The 16,369-nt window shown below is 47.1% G+C and overlaps 7 protein-coding genes across 7 annotated transcripts; 3 read left to right on the forward strand and 4 right to left on the reverse strand.

Moving 5' to 3' along the window:
• Positions 1 to 610: 610 nt before the first annotated feature.
• N7478_004042 (uncharacterized protein) lies at positions 611 to 2,646 on the forward strand (the record flags this gene model as incomplete). Its single annotated transcript, XM_056920256.1, has 6 exons — positions 611 to 871; positions 924 to 1,017; positions 1,072 to 1,461; positions 1,519 to 1,699; positions 1,750 to 2,534; positions 2,597 to 2,646. 6 exons carry the CDS (start codon positions 611 to 613, stop codon positions 2,644 to 2,646), a joined length of 1,761 nt encoding a protein of 586 aa, XP_056778293.1.
• Positions 2,647 to 2,984: 338 nt separating this feature from the next.
• Positions 2,985 to 3,731, reverse strand: N7478_004043 (uncharacterized protein; the record flags this gene model as incomplete). The annotated part of the gene is made up of 3 exons (XM_056920257.1): positions 2,985 to 3,130; positions 3,206 to 3,547; positions 3,614 to 3,731. 3 exons carry the CDS (start codon positions 3,729 to 3,731, stop codon positions 2,985 to 2,987), a joined length of 606 nt encoding a protein of 201 aa, XP_056778294.1.
• A 1,733-nt stretch (positions 3,732 to 5,464) lies between these two features.
• Positions 5,465 to 6,603, forward strand: cap2 (F-actin-capping protein subunit beta; the record flags this gene model as incomplete). Its single annotated transcript, XM_056920258.1, has 5 exons — positions 5,465 to 5,493; positions 5,634 to 6,013; positions 6,093 to 6,362; positions 6,423 to 6,470; positions 6,530 to 6,603. The coding sequence occupies 5 exons, from the start codon at positions 5,465 to 5,467 to the stop codon at positions 6,601 to 6,603; spliced, it is 801 nt and encodes a 266-aa protein (XP_056778295.1).
• A 321-nt stretch (positions 6,604 to 6,924) lies between these two features.
• On the reverse strand, positions 6,925 to 7,541 carry N7478_004045 (mediator of RNA polymerase II transcription subunit 11; the record flags this gene model as incomplete). The annotated part of the gene is made up of 2 exons (XM_056920259.1): positions 6,925 to 7,404; positions 7,464 to 7,541. The coding sequence occupies 2 exons, from the start codon at positions 7,539 to 7,541 to the stop codon at positions 6,925 to 6,927; spliced, it is 558 nt and encodes a 185-aa protein (XP_056778296.1).
• A 334-nt stretch (positions 7,542 to 7,875) lies between these two features.
• N7478_004046 (putative transcription initiation factor TFIID subunit) lies at positions 7,876 to 11,020 on the forward strand (the record flags this gene model as incomplete). The annotated part of the gene is made up of 5 exons (XM_056920260.1): positions 7,876 to 8,064; positions 8,817 to 8,955; positions 9,014 to 9,057; positions 9,109 to 9,923; positions 9,982 to 11,020. The coding sequence occupies 5 exons, from the start codon at positions 7,876 to 7,878 to the stop codon at positions 11,018 to 11,020; spliced, it is 2,226 nt and encodes a 741-aa protein (XP_056778297.1).
• A 436-nt stretch (positions 11,021 to 11,456) lies between these two features.
• ppe1 (putative ribosomal protein/carboxylic ester hydrolase (Ppe1)) lies at positions 11,457 to 12,986 on the reverse strand (the record flags this gene model as incomplete). The annotated part of the gene is made up of 5 exons (XM_056920261.1): positions 11,457 to 11,662; positions 11,834 to 11,994; positions 12,057 to 12,147; positions 12,200 to 12,735; positions 12,859 to 12,986. 5 exons carry the CDS (start codon positions 12,984 to 12,986, stop codon positions 11,457 to 11,459), a joined length of 1,122 nt encoding a protein of 373 aa, XP_056778298.1.
• A 604-nt stretch (positions 12,987 to 13,590) lies between these two features.
• On the reverse strand, positions 13,591 to 15,258 carry N7478_004048 (DUF2417 domain-containing alpha/beta hydrolase; the record flags this gene model as incomplete). Its single annotated transcript, XM_056920262.1, has 2 exons — positions 13,591 to 15,024; positions 15,079 to 15,258. The coding sequence occupies 2 exons, from the start codon at positions 15,256 to 15,258 to the stop codon at positions 13,591 to 13,593; spliced, it is 1,614 nt and encodes a 537-aa protein (XP_056778299.1).
• Positions 15,259 to 16,369: the final 1,111 nt, after the last annotated feature.

Here is a 16,369-nt window from a genome sequence, read left to right on the forward strand (position 1 = left end):
ACGAAATATAATATTGATAGTGGGTGCTCAATCGGAACAAATTGCCTTCGAGATCATGAAGCGTCAAGAATGGGAATGGAAGAACGGCTCTTAACTTTTTGTTATGATAGCTTGGACTTCGCGTATGTTGCTTCTTCTTAAAATGCACATGCATCACCTCCAAGTTCGTCTAAATCGCAAAGGTCGAGTTTCCTCCACGCATCCAGAGCCGATGTGCAATAAAACAGTCAAGAATATCCGATTTCACCTATAGTACACCCGAGGGAGTCATAAGTCAACGCGGGCGCGAATCAGACAAGTGCTCGGGAGTCGGGAGTCGGGTAAGTACTGAATATGGGGACTTCTCTCAACGATGGCATTTGAGTACTTTGAGAGCGACCGAAAGTGAGCATGAGTGGAGTCGCCATGTAGATCAAGGCAAGGCATTGCTTTAACTGGATATTCAATAAATGTTCATCTTTGTGCTCGGATAATGATAGACTCCACAGCCTGAGGCCTCGGAACCAGCCAAGGCATACAATCACCTATATCAACATCCCGCATAGTCCGTTGGGAAGTCCTCTTCAACGTGAACAATTCTCCACAAAGTAGCCCTCCAAATCCTCTCAAAATGCCCACAACCCAACCTTCAATCATTTATGGTCCCTCGGCTCCTCTTCCCGCCTCAATAAGCTTTGGGAGCTTGCTTTCTCACCATTCAAAGAATACACCCGATAGCTACGCAGTGATATCGCACCACCAAAATGTATTCCTAACATATAGCCAATTAGATCAACGAAGTACCTCTCTCGCTGCTGCATTTTCAGCATACGGTGTAGGCAGAGGTGATACAGTGGCGATTATGCTCGGAAGTCGCACCGAATATCTCGAAGTAAGTACATTGGCCAAAATACAGAATGTCAGATTCACTAATCATTATTTAGGCGTTTTTTGCCTGTGCTAAACTTGGCGCATCCCTCGTACTGTTAAACTTTGCATTTGTCTTCGAGGAAATTGTCGCTACCCTGACACCAATCGGTAAAATGGCCCGTCAACCTCCTCTACCAGCGTGCATGACTGATATTTGAAAAGCCCCGAAAATCTTGATCACAACACCTGCTTTCGGAAAATACAACTACCAGAATATTCTTTCCAATTTAATAGACCGACTTCCATCATTAAAAGCATTGGTTCTCATAGACCCGTGGAAAATCAAGTCCCAAGCTCTAAGCAGAAAGATGGTTTCCTTCGAGGATTTGATCGTTCAAAATTCCAAAGCTGACATCAAGGTCGAAGTTTCGCCCAATGACATCGTTAATGTCCAGTTTACATCAGGCAGCACTGGGGCTCCCAAAGCTGCTGCACTGAGCCATTACAACATCATGAATTGTGGACAATACATAACCGCACAAATGGGTATCACGCGGAACGACCGAGTCTGTCTACCCGTGCCTCTATTTCACAGCTTTGGGCTCATTATCGGTATGTCCCATTGACCAAAATGCAAAACAAGTGTTTTAAATTGACTCAAATGACCAGGAATATGCACGAGTATCTGGAGTGGGTCAACAAATGTCCTCCCCTCAGAAACATTCAATGCAGGTGCAGTATTAGAATGCATCGAGAAATACCACTGCACAGGAATCTACGGCGTGACAACAATGTTTATCGAAGAAATGAAGCATCCAAACTTCACACAAACGGATCGTTCATCCTTGAAGTAAGTCCTTCCATTCCACCGATTTTTCAACACAACCTAACAAGGCCCAGATTTGGCATCATGGCAGGATCAGCCATGCCCCCCGATCTCTTGGAAAAAGTCACAACCTCATTTCCTGTACCACGCCTCTACACAAACTGGGGAATGACCGAGCTTTCATCCATAACAACAATGACCCACCACACAGACCCGCTACTCAAACGCCTCCGCACAGCAGGCCGTCTCTTCCCAAACTTCATCGGCAAAATCTGCGTTCCGAACACAGGCAAAGTTCTACCATGGGGTTCAAAAGGCGAAATAGTGATTTCCGGATACGGCGTCATGGGCGGAGGATATCTCCACAATCCATCAAAGACAGCAGAAGCAATGAGAAAGCATAAAGAAGATATAGAGTCCCCTGGAGTCGGTGCAGTGGACAACAAAGGCAATCTTCGTACCTGGATGCATACAGGAGATGAAGGATATCTCGACGAAGATGGATATTTTGTGATAACAGGTCGAATCAAGGATATTGTTATTCGAGGTGGAGAAAATATCTCACCGGTTGAGATTGAAGAGTCTCTTTCTTCTCATGAAGCTATTGTTCAGGCCTCTGTTATTGGTGTTCCTGATGAGCGTCTTGGGGAGGAGCTGGCTGCTTTTATTGAGTTGGCGAATGATGAAATTAAACCTACGGATGACCAACTTCGGCAATGGGTTCAAAAGAGCTTGAGTCGTTTCAAAGCCCCGAGGTATTTTTGGTGGATTGGTGGCTCGCAAGGTGGAGTTCCTCGGGAATGGCCAAAGACTGCGTCTGGGAAACTTCGAAAGCCCGATTTACGGGAGGTTGGGAAGTGTAGGTTATACCATTCAATTTTCGTCTCTTTGAGTTCAAGTTAACTGACGCGTAATCGATAGGCTTAATATCACAATCACCCAAACGGGAGCCGAAGCAAGCCCGTCTCTAGAGGAGAATTACATAGGAACAAGCGATGCAGCTGAATTATGAGCACTTAGTGGTACACGTATCAACTTATGCCATGGAGATGCAGGACTTGAAAGAGAAGAGATTATGGGACAAGAATATTACTTTGAAAATTCTCGGTTCAATTAAAATAAATTAATTGAAAATTCCACAACCGGCCATGAAAATCAGAAATCGTAAAGTACCACACACGTGGGCATAAAAAGTACAGAACGGAAAATAAAAAGTAAATAAAAGACTGGCACGGTTAGGGTCAAATGTCCATCGTGAATCTGAAAGTAAGTCTCACTGGTCAGATTACTGGACACATGATGACTTCGATCACAGCGCAAAAAGAGCCAGGATCAAGCCAAGGGCACTAGCGCCCGAGGCACCCATCTTGATACCAGCAGCTGCATTCTTGGTGTTAGTTCCACTAGCATGAGCAGAGGTGGTACTGCCAGTGTGGGTAGTTTCTTTGTTGGTGGCTATTGAAAATGTCAGTATTGTGCTCTTCGTTCTCTCACTTCTGGTCAGGCATGGAAGGTGGCTCGAGTACTTACATTTGGTACCGCCAGTAGCAGTGGTGAATCCAGTCTCAGTAGTATGCTTGCCGGACTCAGTTGTAGTAGCTCCAGTCTCACTGGCATGGGTGCCAGAGAGGGTGGTGCCAGCGTTGGTGGTGGTGACAGAGTCATCAGTTCCAGTAGCTGCAGCACCATTGGCGGGGAGGAAGTGAGAGTTGTAACAACTTTGCTCGCAATCGGAATATTTCTTGGTATCTTCAGGAGTGCCAGTACCCTGGGGGCATGCAGAAACGCATTTGTTGGTGTCACTAGCCTGGTTGACACTGGGGCAAGGAACATGGTAGCACTTCGCGATGCAGCAGGTGTCCTTGGAGTCACCTAGAAAGGCACGAAGTTAGAAGTTTGGACGCAACAGCAATCTTCGGGTAGATTGGATGGACTCACAGCTCTTGGAACACTGAGCCTCGGCACTGGTAGTGATAGTCGAGGCAGCAGCAGTGGTGGTGGTGTCGGCCACGACCAGAGCCAGCAAGGCAGAAACGACGATGAGAATCAGCTTCATTTTGAAAGTGGTTTATGGAGATATGATGTTCAAGGAGAATATTAAGAGCCAGACAAGTTTCTTGAAGAGTGAAGAGAATGTGTAACGAGTGGATGTGGTGGTGGTGGGGGGAACGAGTGACTGAGAGATGGAGAGGAGAGAAGAAGAGAAAGTGAGAAATACATGTTGAGCCTGGGAATAAATACCACCCTAATTTCACTATTATTGTCATTATCGTCCCTATCCTAATTAATAATTTCCCCTTCTGATTAACAAAACACAATCCCCTAGAATAACAAGCACGGTGGAGCAGATGGTAATTTGCCCTGTCTCACATTAGAGTACTTTAAGTCCCGCATATTCTCGGACAGACCCGAGTCCCTCTTTATTCATGTTGCTGCATTATAGTATCATGTCCCTTCATCTGTAGTACTTCATATCTACAGTAGTACTGGAGCCCAGATACACAGGCACTGGAGGATCCATCCGCAGATCACATGGTACAGTATATGCCTGCAGCCAATAGATCTACCACGAGTACTAACATACCGTCTTAATTCCCCAAGATCTCTAGATAAAGTACAATCCTCTGGACCTTCAAGCAAAGTATATAATGTTGGCAACTTAAAGTTGCAGGGCTTAAGCAAAGACAGTCCTTGACACCTTATGTCTTGGACATATGGCAGAATGATCCAAACAGCCTACCCCAAGTCTCCCACAGTCATTGGTCGAATACAATTCGTACCTCCCCCCTCGCAGAGTCTTATGCATGTTTCTGGAAGAACCAATTCACCCGTAATTGTCAAGGGATTGACGCTAATGAAACCCTGACGGGGAAGTGGATCTATCAAATCCGGGGTGATCATCGCCTTGTGATTCGTGTGGCCAACGCCAGCACAGTAGGGGGGCTTGATCTCCATCAATCGGGTAAGCTAGTGCTAGTGCATGTACTTATCCGAGACTGTAAGGGATTCTTGATCTCCGTCAAATCATTTCCAGGCTTAATTTGCCCCTGCTGCTCTCGGCTCGACAACCGGATTGTTACAGTACCGAGACTTGTTGTTGTTCGCCCCTTTTCGTTTCTAGGCAAGGCTTGTTCATGTTTTGTGTTGTTATTGCTTTTTGCTTTCAACGAATGCCCATTGTGAATCTACCCCTAGCAACATACTAGTTCAAGAAACATCTAACGGTTTTGTATTCCACCTGCGTAGCTTCTGAGACAAGTTAATTTGTGGCTGGAAGTACATCAACTTCAAGTATGTTGAATATGTTGAATATACTTTTTTGGGTGAAAGAGTGACCATGATTCTGCAATAATAACATCTATCGGGCGTTAACCTCGGGGAATAAGCAGACATTCTTTATAGGCTTGAACGTCGAGCCCTTGTGCACCAGTGAATTTCTGGCTGAACCTTGACAATCTCGAAATGCGACTTGGTCATGGTGTGTGGTGTCACAACAAGAGATGATAGCCGAAACCCATGACATAGATGGAGAAATATCTGAAGAAAAACTTTTCAAGTAATCGATGAGTTTCATATGAAGCTCATAAATAGTTGAGATATGTTATTGAGGACTATTCTCCAGATAGATCGCAGTGTTAACCAAAACACCACAACAACTCCCACTGTGCCACATAATCATCCGGCCACGCCCCGCTATCCCCGTGCACACGCACCTCCACCTCCGCCATCAACATCCGCCCGCAAAGCATCACCGATCACCAATATACAAACCCCCTCCATACCCCCAGCATGGCTGATGCACAGTTTGACAGCGCGCTGTAAGGATTTCAAACCCCCCTCCCGTCCTTAAAAATCCCACAGCAACCCATCACCCCAGTATCCCCGCAATTCAATGCCCAACAACAACCCCACCTCAATACACACCTCTGAGGCCCTAAGCTGACCAGACCACCTCTAGCGATCTCCTCCGACGCCTAAACCCGCGAGACACCAAGAAAAACCTCCAATCCATCACAAGCATCGTCCCCGATCTAACCGAAGACCTCCTTTCCTCCGTCGACCAGCCCCTAGAGATCCGTCGATGCAAGCAGACAAACCGCGACTACCTGCTCTGCGATTATAATCGTGACGGCGACAGCTACCGATCACCATGGAGCAATGAATTCGATCCGCCCCTAGACGACGGAACCGTTCCTTCTGAGCGCGTGCGCAAATTAGAGGTTGCAGCTAATGATGCCTTTGATGTTTACCGGGATCTCTACTACGAAGGCGGTGTTGGGAGCGTGTACTTTTGGGATTTGGATGATGGATTTGCTGGTGTGATTCTATTGAAGAAGGGTATGTGGACACTAAAAGAACCATTTCTATCCTATCCATGTGGGGTTGGGTTTGGCTAATTTGTTTTTTGTTTCTTCAGGGGTGACTCCTGGTTCTTCGAGCTCAGGCGAGTGGGACAGTATCCACGTCTTTGAGGCTACCGATCGGGCTCGCATGTCCCATTACAAATTGACTAGTACTGTCATTTTACATTTGGCGAGCCAGAGCCAGGCTCTTGGAGAGATGGATTTGAGTGGAAACATGACTCGCCAAGTTGAGGTGGACTTGCCCGTTGATTCGGATGCTAGCCACGTCGCGAACGTGGGTAGACTTGTTGAGGATATGGAGTTGAAGATGCGAAACTTGCTACGTATGTGCCGCGGACCGTTTGCGTGTGGTATATCAGAGCTAACGTTGTTTGATTCTTTAGAGGAGGTTTACTTTGGCAAAGCCAAGGATGTTGTTGGTGAGCTGCGAAGTAAGCTAATACCGCCTGTCTCTCCATTCTTGCGAACAAGCACTAATCCGGTTTACTAGGCTTGGGATCCCTCTCGGAGTCAAATCGCGATCGTGCGACACAACTGGAGATGATCAAGGGTATGCAGAAATAGAGCCTCTCGCAATGATCTTCATGTCGATTTGATGGCTCTGCGAGCCCCTTGTAGACGGTCTACTCTTGCCCTCCAATTTTATGTCTTTGCATAGCTTTATTCCTGTGAACATGTTCACTTCGTTCATATACAACCGAGCTTGGAAACAACTCCAATGAATATCTATCCTGGTGGTATCATTCTTGGTATTTGAATTCTTTTGTTTCCGAATCAAGTATCTGTGGTCGCAGTTGTAATTGGGGTATCATTTTAAGCACAAAAGACATAGGTCCTGGTCTGGTCTCCGAACTCCGTAGGGATGGAAAAGGTCAGATTCGCAAATCAGTCAACCTGCATCTCCTCCGAATCCACACTTGGCTTCTCAGAGTCCAACTGCTCCACGAATTCTCGTGCCAATGTCCACAGTTCCGCCTCCTTGTCCTTCCCAACTGTATCCTTGCGGCTGTTCAGCCAACTAATATCCAAAGGATTAGCAGCCCCAGTCTGCTTTTTGGCTGCTCCAGTTCCAGCTCCGGCACCGGCACCAGCGCCCGCACCCGCCGCGGCATTTGTCCCAGCCATATCGCCAATGCGAGTATTGGGTTCTTGGATCAAAAGAGATTCTTCTTCTAAAGCGTATACTTGGCGTCGTAGGCGTACATCAATGGAGGATAGGAGAGCGAAGTATTGGGCGGTAGCTTCTTTGAACTGCGTTTTGTGGGATTCGAGGGAGCCGTCGTTGGTGGGGGAGGATGAGTCTGGCGCAGTGTTCGTCAAGGCTTGTATAGCAAGGCCAGCTGAATTAATGAGTTTTGTAACATCCTGTATCCATGAAGATCTATTAGAATGGCGTCTTCAAGCCGAAATGAGCTTGAACATACCTGATCGATGTCATTCAGTTGGCGGATCCGGTCTGTAGAGGTAAAGGTCTGGGTCTGGCCCTGTGCTGATTCTTCCATTGTGCAAGTATGCAATCGCAGTGTAATTCTCAGGCGTCAGGTAATTTCGAAAACCAGTATTCTCAATCGATGTTCAAAGGTCGCAAATTACAATCATCGTTGATAAATGTTCTGGGTATCGAATGAGTGTCTTGGCCATCACGTGTAGAATCTGGGGGGAACAGGCTGAATAAGCCACTTGCGGCATTCCGATTCCATTGAATATCAAATTCACTTCCCGCGACCAATCCTCTCCCTTTGATCCATTCGCCCCTTCCACATCTATTCGCATCTGATCGGGGTTGCGGTTCCCTAGTAACAATCTAATATTGGCATTCAAGTTGGACTAATCGCCATGTCCGCGCCCGGTGGTGCCCCTAGCCCTGTGCCTAGAGGCGGGAGCATGGGTCCCGGTCCCAATGGCAGCGGGATGCCAATGAACTCCCAGCAACCTATGTCAACAGGTACTCCAGTACATGGGCCGCCAACACCTGGTCCGCCACCCCAAAGTGGCGCTATGTCCCAGCAAAATTTAAATCAGATCGTGAGTGATGTCTTGTATAGTCCATTTCAAGTGTCATTTCTTGTTCCTTTCCCAATTGGGAAGCATATATTGTCTTGAATTGGGCTGGTGGGTATGAGATACCGGCATTGAGGCTCACTGAGTTTTGTCTGGTTATGCTTTCTGGCAGCATATCGTGTTTTGCGAGTGGGTTTGACTGCTAAGCTGATGTCCATGAGCCCATCTGATATGACTGAGGATACATGACTTGGAGGTCATGTGGATGGTCGAGATGAGATGAGTGACGCGCTTAATCATAGAAATTGTCTGCCTCACTTCTGACACTCACTTCACTGGTCAAACTCGAGGATCTGCACGTGTTTGACAGCCCAATTCACCCTTCACTCTTCACCCTTTCATTTCGTGCATCACATTTGAAGCCATATCTCTGATCCACCACCCCCATTTATCTGTTTTATTCCAATACCTTCTCTAGCCATGCCTCGAAAGAAGACTGGAAAGACTGGAAAGGGTCGGCGCCCTGTGAAAAGTGTTCCCCCCATAGTTGCACCTGGCGGCTTTGTGACTGCCAGTTCTGCCGAGCCTTCTGCCGAGCCTGAGGCTAGACTTGAAACTCATACCCCCAGGCTGTCCGGTCGCAATGGCGCAGCTAGCATTGTCATTCAGGGCGCTGTTACCCGCTACTTGAATTTTTCCCCGCGAGGAAGCGACACTGTCCGTTTTGATGATGTTGATGTCTTCGAATGCGAGAGCTAACAGAAATCTTGATTTAGGTCATCGACTATCTTGCCAAGAAAGGTTACAGCCGCACAGAGGCTATGCTTCGCATGGAGTCTGCCAACCAAGAAATTGATGGTCGTCCCCTTCCCCCACTTGGTGAAGATGCACGACCCAAGTTCAAGCAGGGCTTTGGTGAGTAATACCCCAAGTTTCCCCGCATCTGGGACATTTATTCTAACGACTCTCTTAGACCTTCTCAAAAATTGGGTTGAGGAGAACCTCGACTTGTACAAGGTTAGTGAACTTCAGAATTCTTGAACCGGGACTCAATTAACGTCTACCTAGCCCGAGCTTCGCCGCGTTCTATGGCCCCTTTTTGTTTATTCATTTCTCAACATGATCACATCTTTCTACCCACAAGATGCAAAGCAGTTCTTCGAGGCCAACAAGAACATGTTCCTGCCAGAGCACACAGATGACATTCGTGTATTTGAACCTATCAGTCTCCCTGAACACGTTCAAGACAACCCGGTAGCCAAGCTCTACCGCACGAACAAGTATCGAATTGTTCTCAGCAATCCCGCATACACTAATCTCCTTCAATTCCTTGAAAGCAAAGAGAAAGAAGGAGGATCAGTGATGAATGCTATCATGAGCAGCTACTGTGTTGTGAAGACGATGGATCGGGCTGCCGATGATAGATTCAGCTTTGCAACCATGCTCGGTCAAATTGGAGCTGGACAATCCTTCCCTGCCGAAGATGAGGGTATTCCTGGCCACCATCCTGGCTCCGCTTACACTGGTGATAACCCAGCAATGGCGGGTACCCTTCCGCGACTAAGACTTGGAAAGTTGCCCATGGAGCCTGCCATGGAGGAAGATGTTCGTGCCGAATTAGCAGAAGAGGATCTTAAAGAGCCTCCTTTGGCTGGACGCAGCACGCTCACTCAAGAGTTTGATCAAATGATCAAGAAGGAAGAAGAGGATGAGGCGCCTAGTCGCGCCGATATTCCCTTCCCTTCTTCGACTGCGCGTGATGTGCGAATGGAAGTCATGAAGGTTAAGGAAAACCGAGACCGCTTCAAGATCGAGGGGCGTACTGGTGGTGTGGGCCCTGCCCTCAGTGTGTGCATGTTCACTTTCCACAACACATATGATGGGTAAGCTTTTCTTTCTGCTCCCTCATTTATATTAACCTCTTTACTAACAAACATTCAGCATCAACTGTATTGACTTCTCTGACGACAATATGCTTGTTGCCGCGGGCTTTGAGCATTCATACATTCGTATCTGGTCTCTCGACGGCAAGAACATCGAAGCAGCCTACCCCGATGTAGACGATCAACCACCCGCCAACTCTCGCCGTCTTATCGGGCACTCAGGCCCCATTTATGCAGTTACTTTCCAACCTTCAGCAACTCGCGCCGAAAGCGTCGATCCAGATGACTATGTCCCCACAAACGCTCGCTTCTTACTGTCATCATCTGCCGACAAGACCGTCCGACTTTGGTCTTTAGATACCTGGCAATGTATGGTTGTGTACAAGGGTCACGACCGACCAGTCTGCGATCTGCGATGGGGCCCATTCGGACACTACTTCGTTACAGGTGGATCTGACCGCACTGCCCGTCTTTGGGTCACCGATCACATCCGCCAACAGCGTATTTTCGTCGGTCATGACCAAGACGTAGACTGCGTCTGCTTCCACCCCAACTCTGCATACGTCTTCACAGCTAGCTGCGACCACACAGTCAGGATGTGGGCCATAACTACCGGAAACGCAGTTCGTATGTTCACCGGCCACACTGGCAACATCACCGCAATGGAATGTAGCCGTGATGGCAAGCTTCTCGCTTCCGCCGATGACCAAGGCTCAATCTTCCTATGGGACCTCGCACCCGGTCGACTCTTGAAGCGCATGCGCGGCCACGGAAAAGGCGGCATCTGGTCATTAAGCTGGAGTGTCGAATCAACTGTCCTAGTTTCAGGTGGCGCAGATGGTACCGTTCGTATCTGGGACGTTACCGGCCCCCAAGACGCGACGCAAGGGCGTGTCATCGGCGAGGGCGCCGGTGCTACCAAGATCGATGCCACTAATGCGCCTGCTGCAGGTGCCCAGAGCAAGAAAAAGAAGGGCAAAGATGTTGTGGTGACTCCCGACCAGATCAGTGCTTTCCCAACGAAGAAAACACCTGTGTACAAGGTCAAGTTCACCAACATGAATCTGGTCGTGGCCGGTGGTGCCTATCTTCCTTAGATGCATCCCTCTTGTTCCATATCCATATTATAAACTACGGCGCACATACCCCCTGCTTTTTGATTGATTTCTTTTTCTTCTTTTTGCATGAGGTTGTAGCTTGATCTCAGGTGTTCATGGTTAAGTGGTCAAGGGTGGCGCAGATGAGCTCTGTTTTTTTTCTTTCTGTTTTTTGTTTGGCTCTCTAAAAGCTTTGTTTGCTGACAATGGCTGTCGATATGTACGATCAAGATATCATTTGATATCAGAATGGTATCACAACAGACGTGAGCTTCCAAGTACGATTAATCTTTCTTTAACTTCCGTAAACCTATTCGCGTCAAACACTCATAAATCTTGTAATGTGTCACTATCGGCGAATCTTATCATGCATTTCGTTATATTGCCTGAGTAAAGGCGACACACGTTCAATAAAGAAATATTCCAACTATCAATTCTATTTCAACTGACCCGCAAAATTAGAAGCACCAGACCCCTTCTTCATAGCAGCGGCAGCCTGCATATCCGAACCCTTAGGTGGCAAAACCAACGCACTACGGTCATTCCTCCTATAAAAGTCCGCCAAAACCTGTGCCGTCTTAGTCGGCTGATCCTCCTGCACAAAGTGGCCTGCTTCTGGAAAAACCTGAAGTTGGTATTTGCCTAATAATCCAATGAATGGAATTAGCATATGGATCTTTGTTTGTGAGCAAAAAACTTGGACGCAAGGAAATTATATACCTTGCATTTGACCAATCATGAGCTCTTTATCCAATCTATCCGTTCCAGCTAGTAATAAAAGCTTTCCTCCCCTGCCTTCGAGGAACTTCTTACTCAAGCCGATGAACCAATTTTCCCAGAATGGTTTCGTAGCTGATAGGTTGGTGCGCCAAATCCATGGCTTTGAGGGGTCGAGGGGTGATGTTTCTTCGTATAGAAGGGAGGGTACTGAGGCACGGGCTGAAGAGGTGTTGCGAATTGTGCGGGAGCGAGTGCTGATGATGGTGTTAGAGCTGTGATGACTCAAAATATAGGGATATGCTGAGGCGATACTTACTGCCATTCGATTCCTGATTCTACTGAGGGGAACCTGGTTGGTCGGGTAGAGAGATACTTCTCCATGCTTTGGAGAGCATCCATAGCGGATCCTAGAGATGATTAGTTCCAGAAACAGGAGAAAGGGTATTCGAAACAACTCACCCTCAACAACATCTAGCACTGCGTACGCCAATAGCTTCGAGCCCAACTCGCCATTCTTCGCCACGTCGGTAATGACAGCACCACCCAGACTATGGCCAACAAGAATGATATCCGGTAATTTGTCCCAGCTCATTCGCTCCTGAGTCTTCTGAATAACGTAGACGAGGTCGTTGCTCAAAGTCTCCAGCGTCAAATCTAGCTCAACATCATTATCGGCCTCGTGTTGCGCCGCCGTACCTGTAGAAGGATTCCCATGATCAACTTTCGAAGTACTAGAGGATATCGTCGTCCGACCATGCCCCCTCGCATCAAGTGAGAGAACTCCAGCGTTCGGAAGAATTTTCCGAATCTCCTCCGCGCACGTTGCAAACGAAAGGCCTGATGAGCCTGCCCCGTGATGCATGACGAACAACGGCCCCGAGCTCTTCGGTGAAGCAAGATAGACATGGTGAATGACGTATTGATGTTCAGACTTCTGGGGGATGAATAACTCGAGCTCAAAGAAATCCGTCCAAGAAGATGATTGTGAGGAATGCCTGTGGAGAATTAGCAAAGGTTCTCAAGTGAGAGAAATGAAAGTTTCGTAAAAAGCCAGACTCGTTGTCAAAAGAACATTCACAACGAGAAGCAATCGCCAAGTTTACAGAGGGGAGACGAACGCGTTTTTTGTTCGAGCGAATAGATGTCGCGTTGGTGACGGCATTAGGGTCCCTGTCGACGAAAGTGAGGATGCCGAGGAGCCATCCTCATCTATGCCGTTACCAGGTGCATTGAGTAATTCTGACATTGGTGCCTCCGGTGGGAATTTGGCCAATTTAGATTTGGCGAACGACTTCTGGAGCTCACTCATCGGGAGTCTGGGCCGCCGCGGGGTGGAGAACCCGTCGACCGTAAAAGCCAAGAATATGCGGGTATATCCCTCGGTATTTTGATACCCTCCGAGAGTTTTGTGGTGCAAAAGGGTAAATATAGGCTTTCTGTAATGATCTATAAAATTTGAGAGGTGCCTGAGTGTTGCTCGAAGCAATGAGTATGCACATGCATGGAGAAGAAGAAGAAGCTCTCTTTCATATAGAGAGATCCGCGCCATGTGATCACATGACCCGTCAGAGAAGACTATATATTGAATCTCTGATAGCTATCGCTGCAATAGAATTCTTTCGATTTCATAACTGTCACTGAATCAAATAAATCGAGTAATCAATTCATTCTGCCGCGGTTGTAGATCTACATGCGACCCAACCATCTCAAAAGAAGTGATAGTTACTAGAGATCAACCGTGACACGCAAGAAACGTTCCTATATAGCATAATTATTCGATTTAATAACGACGAAATATTCAGGCTCCCATTTGCACCGTAGATTCGCTGGCCCAAAGAAGCAAAATTCAATCAACGCCATGGTCTTTGTGACTGGCTTTCCTTCACAATATCCTTCAACCTCTGCTCCAATACCCGTCGGCCCTCCATATCAGTCCAAATCTCATGTGGAGCATCATGGACAACATCCCACGAAATAAGCTTGTGAGTAATATGGGAAAGATCCTCTTGCCGCTTTGCCCATTTTTCGTCTTTCATTTTCTGTCCAGAGCTGACTAAAACAACAGGAGTCTCTCCCATCTGAATATGGCGAGCAGACTGTACCTCAGCAGCTGTCATCGTAACAGCTACCAAGTTCTCTTGCAGTTTTGCTTTAATGAACTTCCCAGATTGATACGCTGATCGTCCTATTACACGGTCCTCGCGCGTTCGGCGTCGAAATATAGCCCCAGCTAACCGATCTACTCCCAATGGAGAGAGTATGCCCTGAATCCAGAGGAAAAATCCTCGATTCGGCTTGCCGATATCATCTAGATATGCCTCGTGTAATGGGTCGATGAGGAAGATTCCACTCACTTCGAGAAGATGGCGACTGGCGAATAGGCGGGAATAGAGACTGCCTACACCCGCTGAAACGACGACCCAGGGGCCGGTTTCTTCTGCTAAGGCCAACGCTTCGGATAATACATCTGTTGACATTCCGGCTGAATGGGGCGATGGGGCATTGTCTGACCATCCGATTCCTGGACGGTCCCAGTAGCAGTATCGGGCGATGGTTCCGTGGCGGTATGCATCGTCCATGAATGGTTGTAATGTATGTTCGACGGGGCCGTAGTCGCCTTCAAGTAGAATTGTCGGTTCATTGGCATTATCTTCTGTCCGATTTCCGACACAAGCAAGGTGAACTTGGTACGTGTCGCCGTATACAGAGTATAACTTTCCAGCTGGCTCGAGCGATACATCAATAGAACGGAGAGTCAACGTTGAAGTGAACAGAATTGCGGCAATAGTCATTACGGCAAGAACGACCATTTGGATTAAAATGACTAGCCATTCTCGTAGAGAACGCCGTGTCTCCTCGCGACCTGTAAGCCTCTCTTCTTCTTCGCGCTTGCCCCATGCTACAGCACAATTTTGAATCACTTGGTACAATGATATAGATGCTGCCCAGACAACGGATGCGATACCTACCCAGCCTTCTTCGAGTCTCATGTGTGGGACAGCTAGGATGATGATCATGTCTATCAATAGTAAGATAGAGAGAATGATACCCCAAATAGCCATGGGTTGAGATGGGATGGCGAAGAATAACAGGCCGAGAACGAGATATCCCGTCGCTAATGTTGTATATGCGAAGGCAAAGAAGCCCGAGCCACGTGAGTGCATGAGTGGTGGACTGACGAATATAGAGACTAGGAGGAATGTCCACCAGACGAAGCTTATGGCTAAAGCTAGTAGAGACAGGCCGCGTACGGCACGGACGCTCCATAGATTGTATGGTGATACCTGGATTTTGTTATTTTCATTTCTGAATGAATATCCTCGATATAGGTAACTCACTGCAGGATCATCAGGACTTAGATATCCCTGATTTTGCTCGGGCGGAAGTAGCCTTGTGCGCTCGGTTGGTTCATGAGATGTTCGTCCCCGCGGGTCCTCCGCACTTTGAATGTCACCATCGCCAGGCGACTCCTCGTGTGTTCCAGAGATGTCTTTCTTTTTTCTCCACAGGGAGCTCATATTGGGTTATTTGGTGATTTGACCTTGTACAAATAGATTTGGTGAAAGGGAGATCTGATATCATTTGTACTTAGGCTTTTGCCATGGTTTGTACAATGTGGAGAGGGAGATCAGGATCGCCAAGGTTAATAACCTTACTATGTAACTGACGTCATACATTTTTGGAACTTGTAACTGAACAAATCAGGGAAAAGGCAAAAGGCAGATGGTAAGGTTTGAGATAAGAAAGAGGGATTTTTGTATTTCTAGTTCATGAGTAGAGTTTTCTGGGCGACTAGAAGGTAACATCATCGTGAATATAGCCTCACGTAGAAGATTGGCTTCTTCAGTATATCTGAACATTTGCCACCAATCCCTTTCATCGACAACCAGTACCAGGATACCCTTTTTGAATTCACTAAAACACTTGTTGACTAAATCCTTATACAATGTACCCTGGTTATTCAATGTTGTAGTACCTCATGTATTGAACTACTTGAAGTCCACATGTGTGGCAGCTTAATGTACAATAATAGGACCAGCGCTAGCTTTTAGATCTATGCAGTCGGGATACTTAAAATACAGGCAAGAGCCACCTACTACAGTCACACCGATAATCAATATAGTATGACTACATCGGCGGCTGGCGTATTTACTCGCTTTGGCCTACTCGGGCCAATCAGGTTGGTCCAAGAGTGGGAAGCCTATCCATCAATAGTATGTACATGTACGGCAGCTGAGCTTGTTCCTTTCTTCCCTTCTTCAACGTTGATATTGTTTGTTTCTTTCTCCTTTTCCCGATAGAACTCTAGGCACCATATCACAGCTGTGTCATTGCCTTGTCTTCTTCTTCTTTCTATATATATCTCTCTCTCCAGATAGACAATGAGTCTTTTCTTCCCGCTTCACTACGTTCCCGTGTCCCTTCTTCGGAAGAGCCCATCGAAGCACCTTTCAAACCCTCAATCTATCTGCTGAAAATAATATCTGATATTGCTCAAGGTATTTCCCCTTCCACTGCTTGAGGTTGTCTTGAGTTTAACCATATGTAGGATGTGTCGGTTAACATACCGAGAGTACAACGGCGAAGGCGGCTGTAAATGCACCTATAATATTGGAATCATCCGTTGCA

This window comes from Penicillium angulare, assembly GCF_028827245.1.
Source record: "Penicillium angulare strain IBT 27051 chromosome Unknown utg000004l_segment0_segment0, whole genome shotgun sequence".
NCBI lineage: Eukaryota > Fungi > Ascomycota > Eurotiomycetes > Eurotiales > Aspergillaceae > Penicillium > Penicillium angulare.